The sequence below is a fragment of the Electrophorus electricus genome, chromosome 23 (genome assembly GCF_041902795.1).
Source record: "Electrophorus electricus isolate QZ-2024a chromosome 23, ASM4190279v1, whole genome shotgun sequence".
NCBI classification, from domain to species: domain Eukaryota; kingdom Metazoa; phylum Chordata; class Actinopteri; order Gymnotiformes; family Gymnotidae; genus Electrophorus; species Electrophorus electricus.
The window spans coordinates 12,636,738-12,651,704 of NC_137519.1; the positions used below are offsets into that span (position 1 = coordinate 12,636,738).

General features: G+C 48.2%; 1 protein-coding gene across 13 annotated transcripts in view; it reads right to left on the reverse strand.

Moving 5' to 3' along the window:
* The window catches only part of tjp1a (tight junction protein 1a), an 86,264-nt gene that overhangs the window by 7,990 nt on the left and 63,307 nt on the right, over window positions 1-14,967 (reverse strand). For 7 of the 13 annotated variants that reach the window (XM_081706447.1, XM_081706443.1, XM_081706442.1 and 4 more), the window contains 15 exons: window positions 14,491-14,656; window positions 14,000-14,135; window positions 10,008-10,138; window positions 9,775-9,880; window positions 9,312-9,462; window positions 8,168-8,276; window positions 7,655-7,874; window positions 6,705-6,889; window positions 6,191-6,286; window positions 5,926-5,952; window positions 4,168-4,250; window positions 3,412-3,622; window positions 2,254-2,354; window positions 1,721-2,074; window positions 640-864 (listed from right to left, as the gene is read on the reverse strand). In XM_081706447.1, coding sequence (XP_081562573.1) covers window positions 640-864; window positions 1,721-2,074; window positions 2,254-2,354; window positions 3,412-3,622; window positions 4,168-4,250; window positions 5,926-5,952; window positions 6,191-6,286; window positions 6,705-6,889; window positions 7,655-7,874; window positions 8,168-8,276; window positions 9,312-9,462; window positions 9,775-9,880; window positions 10,008-10,138; window positions 14,000-14,135; window positions 14,491-14,656 — 2,301 coding nt within the window. The remainder of the gene's footprint in view (window positions 1-639; window positions 865-1,720; window positions 2,075-2,253; window positions 2,355-3,411; window positions 3,623-4,167; window positions 4,251-5,925; window positions 5,953-6,190; window positions 6,287-6,704; window positions 6,890-7,654; window positions 7,875-8,167; window positions 8,277-9,311; window positions 9,463-9,774; window positions 9,881-10,007; window positions 10,139-13,999; window positions 14,136-14,490; window positions 14,657-14,967) is intronic. The other 6 variants (XM_081706448.1, XM_081706445.1, XM_081706450.1 and 3 more) reach the window with 4 other exon arrangements.

A 14,967-nucleotide genomic window follows, 5' to 3' on the forward strand; every position in this document is an offset into this window, starting at 1 on the left:
GGGGAAAAAAAACAAAACACTGAAATAAATAAGTGGAAGGAACACTACTCAGCCAGTATGGAAGCAAGGGTTTACGTCAGACTCAATAAAACCATTTTGAGAAGCAGCCTTTCAGCATCCACACGGACCCCATGAGCCCCATCCCTTCAGCCAGCTAACGCAGATGAACTACAACAAGGCAACCTTTCAAGGTCAGTAGAGGAGAGGTAAACAGCAACCTAAACGGTGCTAAAACAAAAAATAAACCCGTGGCACGTACATCGGTTGTGCCAGCACTATTTCTACGTCGACGGCAGCACAGACGGAAGCCAACCAAAACCCAGGCGGCTCTGAGCTGTGCGAGTGTGTAAGCAGCAGCGTCCATTGCTTTCAACATACCACGGGCCCTCATCACTGCTGTTCACTCACGCACACGAATGTACACATGCGCACGCATGCGTACACTAGCCTCCGCTCGCAGACACGCGCAGACGTGCGCGCGCGCACACACAGGCACGTGCCTGCGCCTGCGCATGCAGCGGACAGTGTGCATGCAGGAGGAAGAGGCAGCATGCAGACAGTGCAGACAGCAGAGAGTGCCAGAGAGGGCACCAAGCTTGGCCCGTGACCGAGTCCGTCGCCGGGCGGCTGGTGCGGTACCTTGGGTTCTGACCCGGGAGCTGCGGTTCGGATGGGCTCAGGTGCTGGAGGCTGAGCTAGCTCGGGCGTGGACCGGCGGGACGAGCCGGCCCCCGGTCCGACGACGCCCTGAGGCGAGGCAGCCGGCCCCTCCGGGCTGCTCAGGTGTGCTACATTAAGGTGGGCAGCAGGGGGCGCTGTCTCACTCGGCGGCTCGGGCTGTGCAGGAGGAGCAGCCTCCACTTTCTGTGAAGGTGGTCAGAAATGTTTAATACAGTGTTCTCGCGACCTCACCAGCGCACCTGAGCTGCATCTTCATTACCAATGCCATCATCATCATCATCATCATCAACATTATCACCACCTTATTTTCCTCCTGATCATCTTCCAACTTCACTGAGCCTACCTAACAAGCATGTGCAGGTGAATATCAAAGAAAAGGTGTTCTGTGTTTCCAAAGCAAAGTGGGATGACTTGTTGATATCATGCAATAATCTACAAGTGGACAATGTTATTGCGATTTCCATTTAATTCTACCATATACAGTTTAGCTCTTTTTTTTTTTAACGACATTGTTACTACACCGAGATAAATACACAATCGGTGACATGTTCAATACCGAGATGTCCGTCATGCACACTCTGGTAATGACATCAGTTTGATTGACACAGGGGTGGGTCATAGCTAGGAGGACCATGAGGCTACGCAGCCAATACACACAGCTAGACACGACGTGGCTTCATTCCACCATAGGTGAGGACATCGATGAGAAAAACAACGACAGTCATAAGAGTCACTGTTATTTTTTGGGGGTGGGGGGCGGTGGCAAGCAAGCCATCTTTTGTTTTTGGAAATACATAAAAACACACGTGCGCGCACACACACACACACACACACACACCCACGCACGTATACAATTAATATTGTATTGGCGATAATATTTACTTGACCGTCAACATCGGGAATTGCAATGAGAGTGTTTGAAAGGGCACGCGGGGGTTTTCCGTCAGACACGCCTCCACAGCCCTCTCCGGAAGCACCTGGTGGCCTCCAGGCAACAGGGCAGGTGGGCAGGCAGGTTGGCGGCCCTTAGACACGCTACCTGCTGGGATGCGGGCGCCTTGAACCCGGCTGGGTGGATCCGGGCAACAGCTTCTGGCCTTGGCGCTGGCATCGGGTAGCCCGGGTACCCGGGCGGCTGGTGGACGATAGGCGTGTCGTCCCGCACGGGCTCCGAGGAGCGGGTGAGAGCCGGCTCACTCGGGATGCCCACGTCGTCGTTGAGGGTCTCGTCCAGCTCCTGGTCGGTGTAGGTGCCGCCCTCTGTGTCTGTGTCCTCGTAGTCGGACGTGTGCCGGCTATCGGTGCTGTACATGCTGTACTCGCTGCCCGGCGCGGACAGGTAGGACAGCCGGTCGTCATGCAGGTCCAGGTCGTCCTCGGGAGCGCCATCCGCCTGGAGGAAGGAAGGGAATGAGAGAGAGAGAGTGCACGCATGAAAGCGTGAGTGAGAGAGCAGACAAAAAGCAGTTCTGGCACAAAACGGTGGCATAACACGACTACGTCAAATCACACAAGTACAGCGATTGGCCAACAGGTGTCAGCCAATGAGGAGCAGCGGAACGAGCAGCTCACCTTGCCCTCTGACACCCACACCAGCTGGTTCTGCTGCTGCTGGATGGTGTCCTTCACCGCGCCGTACCAACCTTCATTCATACTGTTCATGTTAATGACGGCTGCAGAGGTGTGTGTGGAGGGACACACACACACACACACACACACACACACACACACACACACACACACACACACACACACACACACACACACACACACACATACTTAGATTTTGCACAGTTACATTTTACACAATAACCAGTTTCGGTGAGTGTACAGACACTGTGTCTGAACACATCAGGCCTGAACGTGGCTAAAATTTAAACAGCATGCTATAATTCTGAAGGTAAATCCCAGTGATGAAGCCCAGATGGGTACGCGTGTCTTTATCTTAAGAAATCTGCGCTGGCATGATGATACTAATGAACCTTTTTTTTTTTCTTCCCCGTTATGCTGTAAGATGATGGTACAGATGAAGCAAGCTGATCTCAGACCAGCGTTTGCCCTCCAAAGGAGCAGCCCTGAGGGAGATTAAATCTGCGTGCTGCTGTTCTCCAGCCTTCCGCTCCACGCCACACCCCCGCTGACCTGAGGCGCTCTGTTACCGTGGGTGATGCTTTTTTCAACACGACAAAATGGCACGTCAGCCTTCAGCTTATAATGTGGACATCGAGATGTAAAATTTTAGGATTTTTCATATTCAAGATTAAGAGGCTATATCTTCATTATAAAACAAATCTCTGTTGTCCATGACGGTCCCACGGTGTCCTACCAAAGCACACAGGCACCTGGGACAGATGTCCTCTGCCCCCCAAGAACACCACATGGAATATATAAGCGTTTATGTTTAAGACAGCGGTGTGTGTGTGTGTGTGTCTGTGTGACTGCCAGATGTTGAGTATGAGTAGTGTAAGACTGCTTTAAAAAACACACAAGGATTGATAGTAGAATGGAGATGTACCAGCAAACACAAAATCACACACAAAGTGATTTACATTCGGGGTTAACAGGACACTGACCCTGGAACAGCTCTGGGTTATGGTGTGACCTCAACCTCACAAGGCTGCAGGTATCAGCTGGGATCAATCTTATGAACTCATAGTAAAGTCATGAGGCCTATCGCAGTTCTCAAACTATCCTTCCCCCCACCGCCCAAAACACAAACTGTGTCCTCACCAGTAAAGAGGTGGTGGTTGTTCTTTCTCAGCTTGAGGGAACGCTCGTACAGTTTGCGAGCGCTTTTCCTGGACTCAGGACAGAGGCGTGTCCGCATGGTCTTCACGCTGTGTTTGCTGTCCGAGCTGAGGAACACTACGATGGGGTACCACTGCGCGTAGTTCAGTCTGTCCACTGCGTTGGGGGTGATGTCCAGTACCGCATGCTTGTCCTGCAGCAGTACACGTGCCACGGTTTCAAAACACACCGTTTCATAGTTTTGATCTTCACTACCATGCCATCTTGCAGACAAGTAACCTGTCCATCACTAAACTTTATTTATATAAATGTATTAAGGGTATACCAAAATATTTAACTGTATCTTTGATCCTCCATGGGTCTCTCATATTCAGTTTTATATGAGGCAGTTCAGTTTTTACATTGTTTACAAGTTAAATGCTTACATTTTTTTTATTATTATTATTAAAAGATTTACCTGCGACAAAAAGTCCCTGTGACACATTATCTTGATTTACAATTTGTATTTTGAGCCAAAACAATCTATGTAGTATATAAATATCTGCTCAAAACCAATACAATCAAAATTTTAAAACATAAAACATAGAAAGCCAAATTGAATCTTGCGCTAGTTGTCCGCTACGTTGGCTAAATCAATTTGTGAAACTATAATGCATCACCAGGCCTGGAGCTCAGACAGCAGGGGGCGACATCGCGCTGTGCAGCTGACCAGCGCACGCATGCTAGTGCTCCACTCACCTTATCAATGATCTGCTTGATGGTGTGAAGGCGTATGATACCAGAACTGCGCTGGTCCGTCCCTGCGTCTCTGGGCTCGCTCTCTGCAGCGTGAAGGCACAGCAGACAGAACACATGCGCACACGTTATCACATGGTATTACAGCCTACCCCTCCGGCATTGACTGCCATTAGCACTCATGCTTTGGTTTAGGAGTCAGAATCTGCTCCCTCATGCTGGTCTGGGAACATACCTCCCTCTCCAGAGCGTAAAGGAGGAGTTTGCACATTTGACCTATTCTAATTATTTATTGGACGATTTCTAGACAGCTAACAGACAGACATACTCTTTGTAATCACTTTTTTCAAGACTCTTTGTTTTCAGAAAAAGTATTTGATCAGATTTTAAAGTTGTTTTTCTTTCGCTGTGCTTCAGTAAATGTTTCCATACACTACCAGGACTACTTTTTGGATGGATTTGTGCCTACAGAACAAGTAGTATTTGCAGAAGGGGTCTGGTCATACCAGTTTGAGCCTTATTATAGGGTGTCATATTACTGTAATTGGCACAAATCTGTTTCTTAATGGAAAAGAGTGGAACTCTTAACTCATACTTTGCTCTAACTTGGGTAGAAAATTCTCAACCACATTCGAGTTTCTGATCACCAAACTGGCAACAGTAAATACAACCGAGACTGATAGTGAGCATGTTTCTACTCAACTCCTGCAACCAATCAAAAGCAGTTTGTCTCACCTTGAAACAACAAACCACAAGGAAAGCAATGGATCGATCCACATGTGTGGGCCATTGCAAAGAACAGTCCTTTCTAAAAACAAATTTTCTTAAAAGATAGATTTATGGAAATTAGCAATTAGCATACAGATGGGGCTAAATTCATGTGACTATAATTTATCAGTCACTGGTGGTGAAACAAATCTTGATCATGCATATATTAATACAAAAACTGACTGACATCTAGAAAACGTCCAAGGCAGGTATCAGATTCAATTTTGGGTGAAGCTCTGCTTTAGGTCATCTTAGTCCGAGTACATATTATGGAACTGGTCCCAGGTCAGCCAAAAAAAAGGAGCAGCTTCTTCACACTCAGCGCACAGTGAGACCAGAACTTAGGACAATGCACACATGCTGCAGGAGACAAGATGCTGGGCGTGTGTAGTCCACGTTTTGCGTGTTCCTGTTTCACCTCACTCCTCCTGAGTCTTTGACTGTGTTTTTGTATGCAACACTACAGTGTTACATGAGCGAATGCCACTCTAGGCTTTTGAGTGTGATGTTCTGTGTGTTTCCTGTGTGCATGTGTGTGCGTGTGTGTGTGTGTGTGTGTGTGTGTGTGTGTGTGTGTGTGTGTGTGTGTGTGTGTGGAAATCCAGACTCTGGCTTTGTTGTGAAGGCTTTAACGGTGTGTACTTCACTGTGTGAATTATTTACAAAAAGCACTGAGCCGCTTTTCAGAACGAAAAGCGAAGAGCGCCAAGAACGTCTAAGACCTCAGGTCATCTCGGTTCTAGCGTTCAGCGGCAGAGAAGGGGCGACCCTGCACACACAGCTCCACACGGCACTCATTCAGCCAGCCGCAGCAGTGGCCTCGCTGCAATGAGCATCACACCAGTTCATTCCATGAACAGGAAAGCCAGTGCCAGGGATGGAGAGCAGATGAGCGATGAGTGTGTGTCTGTGTGTGTGTGTGTGTGTGTGTGTGTGTGTGTGGGGTGGTCTAGGGCTATCGAGCGAGCAAGCAGGTGCAGAGATGCGACATACTTTCCCCTTCTCCAGGACGCTGTGTTTCTGCAGGGCAACAAAAGCAAGTCACAGACCAACAGAGTTAGGCAAAGTGCAGGTGCCATCAGTCCAAGGGCGAGTGGACAGCAAAACAGTGGCACACTGTACCCTAGATCTGCAGCGTTCACCGCAGTGTGTCCGGCAGTGGCACCGCTACATTAAACAGACACGGCCGAGACAAGGCAGCTACCAAAAAAGGTGCATGTGAAAGTAAGTCGGGTGTGTGTGTGTCAGTGACACTCACTTGCCAGCTCGAAGAGATCGGGCACCTCTCTTGCCAGTTTGTCTCGTGCGATGTCAGCAATCGGCCCGAAGATCACCACTGGCCTCAGGAAACCAGCTGGAGAAAAAGAAAGAACCACGTCTAGGTTAGCACCAGTGCAGAGTTTAACTAAAACTAATGGGCAGTTTATTTACGTTTATACAGGAGTATTTACTTATGTAGCAAAAAAGAAGTTTAGTCTCAGAAATAACACTACAGCTAAAACATAAAAGCAATCTTCCTGCCACTATGGCACATTGCTTTACATTACTGCAGTTTTTTCAGAGCAGGGACGTACTAGCCAGGGCAGGCCAGTGCAGAGAGAGACTTTTCTGAACAAAAAGCACGCCAATACATGTACTCAAAGCACTTGGCCAGGAATTCTGACCTTAGCCAGATGCTAATGCCAGCACATGGCACTCCCAACACTTCTAAACAAGGAAATGTGAGACCCGGAACGTGCTTCCCGATTCGGCGCGCCAGCGGGCCTACGCACCCTCCCTGAGCACGACCCTCTCGTAAGCGGGGAACTTGGTCTGCACGGGCTGGGCGGACAGGTCCTCACGACTCTTCCTCAGGTTCCGCTTGGAGCTGCGCAGGCCGCGGAAGCGCCAGAAGTCGGCACGGTCGCCGCCAGGGGTCTTGGGAAGGGTGTACTGCACGCTGGAGAGTTGCTCCGCCCTGCGCAGAAGAAGAGATGATCAGCTGGAAAAGGAGGCACGGATCCAGGCGATCGGGAACTGCAGGACACAGCTCTGCTTTGGCCCACTCTTTCATACTGGAAAAGACTGACGTCCTGCTGGTTTTAAACACACGTGTGTCGGCTGACTGTAAGCAGCAGCACGATACAAAGCGAAACACCAGGAGAAGGCAGACACACACCGTCTCCCGATGTCATGGATGGCGAGGTCTGTTTCACATGGGACAATTGATGGTGTCAGTAATGATCATAGCGGTGAAGTATGCAACATGCAAATGGGGACTACTGTCAGCAGCGCAGAGTATGTGTACACAAACGAGAGCAGACAGCATCGAGGCGAAGGAAGCCCTCCACACCTGCAAGCCCCCAGCGCAGACGCCGCAGCAGCGCTAAAGCCAGAATAAGTGCGCTCACTCAAAAAAAGAAGTGCGACGAATCTCCAAAGCACAGAAACGCTCACGTTCAGGCATTGGCTTCGCTATCGCCGCAGTCATGGCAGTCGGGGGGGGAAAAAAAATGTTTGTTTGTTTTTTTAAAGGCAGGGAGAGCACAAGAGAACGCAACAGAGAAGGGAAAGCGAGAGAGAAAGCGAGAGAACAACAGAGAATATGACAGTGAGAGAGAGTGCGAGAGAAAAAGCGAGAAAGCAACAGAAGAGAAATCAAGAGAGAACAACAGAGAACACAAGAGCAGGAGAGCGAGAGAGCGCCAGTATGATTGTGGATCACTGCAGGACGTTTCTGCACCTGTTCTTGTTGGGGATGATGCCCCTCTCCACCTCCTGGTGGTTCTTGCCGATGCGGATGGCCAGCCAGGAGCCCAGCTTGCCGTTGTAGAGCGTGTCCACCACACGGAACACCTCGCCCTTGTTGAAGCTCAGACCATACGGGGACTCCTTCTCGTACTCAAAGTGGGTCCGGATGTAGAAGGAGTCGCCCACGTCTGACTCCACGATCCGCCGATACACTACACGCACGTGGATTGAAGACAGACACATGAAGGTTCTTACACCAACACAGTGCAGCAGCTAACTGGACAATGCTAACTGAGGGTTCATGCTCTTGTGGTCACAGCAGGACCATAACAATAATTAATAATTTTTTTTTGGAGTCGTACGTTTTAAAATGCCGTTATAAAAATGTTTTCAGAAAATAGCACCACGATGCATTTAAGTGTAGAGCAGGCCAGCCACTGTGGGCCGGGCCGGCAGATGTGGACGGGTCCTAGGTGCAGGCATGTTTGCTGGAGGAGACACCCACCATCCTTCTTTTGCTGCGCCAGGATGGTAACCTCCTCCCCTCTGGGCAGGTCGAGCAGGAACAGGACCGCCTCCTCCCGGATGATGTTAGCAAAGTCGACGTTGTTTACCTGCAAGAGGAAGGGGGGGGGGGGAGAGGGAGGTAAAGGGAGACAATGAGAGGGGACCAGGGCCTTTTTTGCGTATGCGAGAGCTGCTTAGCGATGGGGGAGGGGACAGGCCTCTGGCAGACTAACAGACTACAGACTCCTAGAGAGAACTGTGGGCGGGAGCAGCAGACACCGCAGGGAAGAGTCTGGAATCTGAGGAGTGTGTTTGTACAGCAGGGTGGAAAACAGGAGGAACGCTTTGAGGAATCGCCCTTATACATATGTGCACACATGTGCTCTCTCTCTCACACACACACACACACACACACACACACACTGACCTTTTTAATGAGCAAATGTACACGGGACTGCAAAACATGCTTCATTGAGATGTTTGGGGACAGACTGTGCCTAAATCAATCTGACTCATTTTCTGGGCGTGGAAGCCAACTACTGACGACAGCGAGCACCACCGGGTGTCTGGATCAATAACCGCCTTTGTGTGTGACGGCACCCGGAGAGGCTTGGAGGAGCCAGGCATGGGTTCACTGTCGCTGCTGGTCACAATTAAAAGGCTTGCATAGTTTCTCAATCTTTTCCAAGAAAGTGTGGGAGGTTTCACAAGCTTGCACACACAAACACCCTCTCACAGAGCCAAGATCAGTCTAGAACAGATGTGCGCATCTCACAATAACACTCATATTGTGTACAACACAAAAATAATCCTGACACAAATTCATTACTGTTAAAGAGCCTCTTACTTAATGTCAAGTCAACTGAATGCATAATACGGCTTCATAAAAGATTGACCTTCAGTCAGTGTCATTATTGGAAAAGTACTGGAACAAAAACACTCAAACGCTTGCGATTGTTTTTGTTTTTCCGTTTCCCTCGCGACCAGCCCTGGCTTCTGTTCTGAAGGGCTTTCAACCACAGGGAAGTGCCTTGTCTGCTGGAGTTTGTTGAGGGCTACAGGTTTGGAGTTATAGAGCTATAGAGGCGTTTTGGAGTCAGATGAGCAGATCGCATTCAACCTGAGGATCTGATCACACTCACCCTGAGGATCTGATCTCCTTCCTCCAGACCCTCCTTAGCTGCAGGACTGTCCTCCAGAACTCCTGCTACAAAGATGCCCACGTCGTTGCCTCCGGCCAGACGCAGTCCTACGCTCTCGCTCTTCTGGAACTTCACCAGCTTCATGCTGGGACTACACACACACACACACACACACACACACACACACACACACACACACACACACACACACACACACACACACACACACACACACACACACACAAAAACACACAAAGCAATTAGCAGATGCTCTTATGCAGACTTATAAAATACTCCAAACATGCACGCACACAGCCAAAGGCAGTACAGAAAATCTGACCTTACTGCAAATGTAAAAAATTCTAAATCACTTAAAAAAAATGTTATCAAATACCAGCTACTGCACAATATGAGTGGAGACGCAGGGTGAATGATGGGTGAATGAGACAGGAAGTCAGATTACCGCAGGATGCTGTCATCGTGGGGAGGACTGGGCACAGGGGCATCAGACGGACTGACTGGCAGATCAACATCTGGCTGACCAGGCTGGGCATACACAGGCTTGGGTTCTGCACACACGTACATGTGCACGCATGCACGCAGTCAACACGACTAATGGTCTCACTCCAAATACTTACACATTTGCAGCTGACGGGGGATTGGGATGGGGTGTACAGAAGAGTGAAGGCTCCTAACCAGGCAGTGGGGGGAGCTGTTTGTCTGCAGTCTGATCGTTTGTGGGCACTAGAATGGCGTCTTCCACCATCTTAACAGGAGTGGACATGGCCGGAGGCTTGGAGACACGCTCCTCATCATGACTCCTGTGACTGACACACACACACACACACACACACACACACACACACACACACACACACACACACACACACACACACAGGCTAACGCACCCATCTGAAATACAGCATGATCTACATGTAGAAGAGCTGGCAATCAACGGTCTGGAGGTTACAGAACAGGATGGAATTTCCAGGCACTGAATAGCCAGAAGTGGTTCCAGGGCTGAAGTGGGTGGGAGGCGGGGCTGTTTGATGTCCGCGTGTGAGCCACGCTCGCTCTCTAAATCAGTGCAGCGGATGGAAGGGCCACTGTATAGCAGGAAGATGAAAATGCAAGACAGAAACAATACTCGGATATTCTGATGATCTATAGTGTTTTCATTCCATTTGTAAGAAGACAGAACTCCACCGTGGGGGGGGGGGTTTGTGTGTGTGTGTGTGTGTGTGTGTGTGTGTGTGCACGCATGTGTAATGCAAAGGAAAGCATTCAAAAGGATTCAAACAGTACAAGGTAGCAGCAAGCAAGTCTGATGAATATGTAATTTCCGACCAGAATAAAATCCTAATATATGTGTAAAAATACAGGAGAAGAACTTAAGAAAAGATCTTTTCTAGGTCTCCAAACACACGTCACACACTGATGCAGATGTAGCAGTCGAGGGTCACTCTGAACAGTTTTAAGCTGTTACAGCAAGAAATAAAAAACAGTTACTTCTTGTCATTTTTGTTTTCATTTACTTTTTTTTTTCTTTGAAAAGTTGAGCAGTGTATTAATCAGTGCAATTTCTTTTCTAGCGCTGAGGGTAAGGCTTGGCTGTTCTTTTCAGTCAAAATCGAAAATCAAAAACACTCAGAGTAACAGAGTGCAGAATTCTGCATAGAAATAAAGAAAACAAGTGAAAAACCGTGAAAAGAACATCGGAAGAGCAAAAACCTTGACCAGTCTGATGGTGATTTATATGGGAGATGTGTCATGCATCACGTGTACCAGAGTCATTAAATGAGCATGCACGCCCACACACTCCAACAACACACACTGATCTCCAGCTGCAATTCACACACCTCCCACGTACCCCAAGAGACTCAGACCAGAAAACGAACACCACACCCAAACCAAAAGATCCCCCCACACATGCACACCTCCAGCTGTTATTCAGCATGCATCTCATTCTAGCTTGACAAGCAGTCCACAGCAACTTGCACACGAAGACAATTCATCCCAAATCTTCCCTTTAACAGAGTTCGCCTAACATGGAATAAATACACTTCACCAACCCAGACCACAACACCAAAAGAGCCAGCTTTGGTGTAGCAGCCATGACACACATTTACTCCATCCTGATTTGTGCTCGGTCACACTTATTTCAGGAGCAGTTGTCAGTAAATTGAGTGCGTGGGAGTCAAATCGGAGTTACTGAAGTAGGACTTTCAGAGGGAACGACTGCAGCACGGTGCATAACTGCTATTTCAGCTGTGCATTCATCTGCCCATTTCATCTGTCTATTCCTCAACTTTCAAAATCGAGCAGCCCATCCCCAGCAACCATTCGCCACAGCAACAGCAGACAGATTTGCATAACTACCAGCCAACGGTTGCTAACATCTCATACGCACCTCGTCTGACCACCTTGAGGTCAGTTCGTGTTTTCAAAACGCCAGCACATTTACGGATGAGTGTGGAAATCACCTTCGCGTTGGCCACTTGCGTTCTCGCGCTGCCAGGCCTGCGGCGCTGCAGTAAAACACCTACTCCCATTCAGGCTGAGAACATGCTTCACCAGGAGACTCCCCTAACACAGGACGCCTATGCGCTGTTACGCTCTACGCGGCAGGTAACGCTATAGCTGATCCTGAATCACCAGTTTTGTTTTGTTTTTTTCGTTTTTCTAATAAATAAAAACACAAAAACCCTGGACAAAACACTACAAAAGCACAGCACCAACCAGCCGTGCATTCAGCCTGCGCAGGTACAGTGCATGACAGCCTGAGGTCACAGATGCAAATCCAAAGGGTTGCATACAGACAAGGGCTATGGGAATGGCCTCCTAAGGACGCTGGGGACAGGTGCATTTGCATGGCACTTAAAGGGGAAGAGCACCAATATCGCAGGCCTGCGTCAGAAAGGACAACACGGTCCGACACTGTAGTGACTCTTCTTTATCCTCGTTTCCTTCCCCCACTATAACCATTTGCCAGAATAAAAGTCCTTAGTGGTGTCAGTTCTTTGGACAGGATGAAAGGTGATTCTCTCCTCCTCCAGGGTAGATGAAGCCTACCATCTTCCAAACTACCAGACACACAAATGTCAATCTCTAAATAAAATACAGCTCGCGGTCAGGAAGAGAAAGCAGCCCATCAATCTTAAGGACCCACTACAGACAGAACATGGTGCGGCTGGGGCTTGGGTTTGTCTCCACGTAGTTGTTGTCTCTAGGTTCAGCAGGATCCTCTGAGGCTGTTTATATTGGCTAGACAGGAAGTGATGCATTAAGCACATCCTGAGGCATTTTTCCAGAGTGAAGAAAGTAAAATAAAAGCCAAGTTCCAATACGAACTAGCAGAAACACTGCAGTAGGAGGACGAATCTGAGCAGGCTTGAGTATCACGCGAGCTTTCTGCCTGTATGGACACTGGAGCCTTTCCCCAACCATATAATTAACACCAGCCTTTATTTTCCCCAACTTTAATACCATTGTAATTGTATGCTGCGTCACTGCAGGAAGTCTCACCAGTAACTCAGGGTTCTTTCATTCATTCCAAGGTTGCCCGGCATTATTTCATTTATTATTTACTATTTCATTACGTCTTTACTTTCTGAACATCAAATTAGTCTGCACATTCATTGACGTAGCTATAATCATCTTAAATATAATCACACAGGGCTCAGCTACTACTGTGTTCTGCAAACGGTCTGCGAATTCAGCTGGTGTGCAGAATGACGGAAGAACAGAAAGGAGTTCTACTACTTAAACCCAGAGCCTCTTCCAGCGTAGGTAGACTGCGTTAGCCATGTCTGTTCATTTGGTTTTAGCATCGTTTATCGCTGGTGCTTGGCGTGTACTGGTACGAGGCACGAGGGAAAATGAGCTGCAAAATCCCATTAAAAGCCACACATCAGCAGCAACAGCTTTAATAAGGCAGGGTGACCGTCAGGGTTAATGGATGGGGGGGATTTCTCTCGCACTGTAGTGCAACCTCCTGCCTCAAACACACATCTCCATGGGGAGACTTAACAGTGCTGATTCTCACAAGGGTAGTCTGACACAGAGAAACAAAGTAAAGGGAACCGCAACGTCAGCTATATTCAAAAGGGCCCAAGTTTTATGGACAGTTTCAAAATACTTCTCAAGGCAGAGAGATGTGCTAATGAGTCTCAGGCAAATTAATGAGCTGCTGTAACATTAACACCAACCTACACCCTGGCTGACCTATGAACCTCCATCCTGGGTGACCTGTGAACCTACACCCTGGGTGACCTGTGAACCTACACCCTGGGTGACCTGTGAACCTACACCCTGGGTGACCTACGAACCTCCAACGTGGCTGATGTGAGAAAGGTTCCCCCAAGTATGAACAGTGGCAGCTGGAAATAGCCCCTCCTGATGCTTCACTGGATGAAGTGATAAGGCGCAGCCATTAAACTTAAAATAAAGAGAACTGGGCATGTACTAATGGATCCTGCTTAAAACCACTAAAAGACTGGAACTGTGAGGATACTACCAAGGCAAATGCTGTGTTTTATGGTCACTAAGGGCTGATAGCTGTGACTTCTTATTAGCTAAAAATGTAAACTTCATTCCAGTTTAATTGGTTGTCTGTGTAGTAAATGTGAGAGGGTTGTGGGTTACACTTTCCAGTGCATGGCTCTTGGGTTTGGTGGGTGGGTTCTTACCTTCCATTGCTGATCAGTTGAGGTGACTGGCCAGAGATATCCGAGGGCTCAGAGCGCTTGTCCGGGGAGCGAGAGCGACTGCCGCGTGTGCGCTCGTGGGAATGGTCTGATATCAGCGAATGAATTTCTGAAATGTCTGTTAAAAGACAATTATTTATTTTAAATTTCATCTCAGACATAGAAAGTTAAATGTTCAGAGATAAAAAAGCACCAGTTCTCTTACGGTGACGATTCTTTTCGCATGCAACAGATAAAAGTTCACAAGGTTGCAAAAGTAAATCCGTATTGAAAAGTATGTGCATTGGAACACTGAGAGTTTTAAAATATAATACTTCCTATAATATTTGGATAATATAATATTTGCATTCAGTACACAGGGACAGTAATCATTCTAAAGATGATTTTGTAAATATGGCCTGATGAGGTGGTTTTGTTTGTCTCAAGTTTGTTTTGGGGTTATGACCGTTGGCATTCGACCCACGATGCCTCACCATCTCTGTCGGAGTTGGCGGAGGGAATGCTGTCATCTACATCGGGAACATTGAGCAGGGTTGCTCGCTCGTCTCTCTGAACCACCATTTTCAGCTTGCCTTTCGAGCGCTCGATCAATTTTTTAGCATCCGTCAGAGACAGGTTCTCCGTCACTGTACCATTGATCTAGGCAGATGGATAGACGGAACCAGAAAAGGGGGAGTGAGTGAGGGAGTTATTACTGTTTTTAAAAACACTTGCCGACACTCCAGGATAATGCAGTGTTCCACCTGGCTGAACTCTGGGACCATGTTCAAAGGGAAGACTGCTCTTTGTCTCAACTAGGCTTGGGCCAAGTTAGCTGAACAGGGTCCATAAATCCTACTGACAAAGGGATGCATTTTCCATCATTAGGCTACCGCGTGGAGGAATTGAGCCAGGCGAGGAGGGCGTTCTTACGAGGTACGGCAAGAAGACATACCACCCTAGAAACGCGA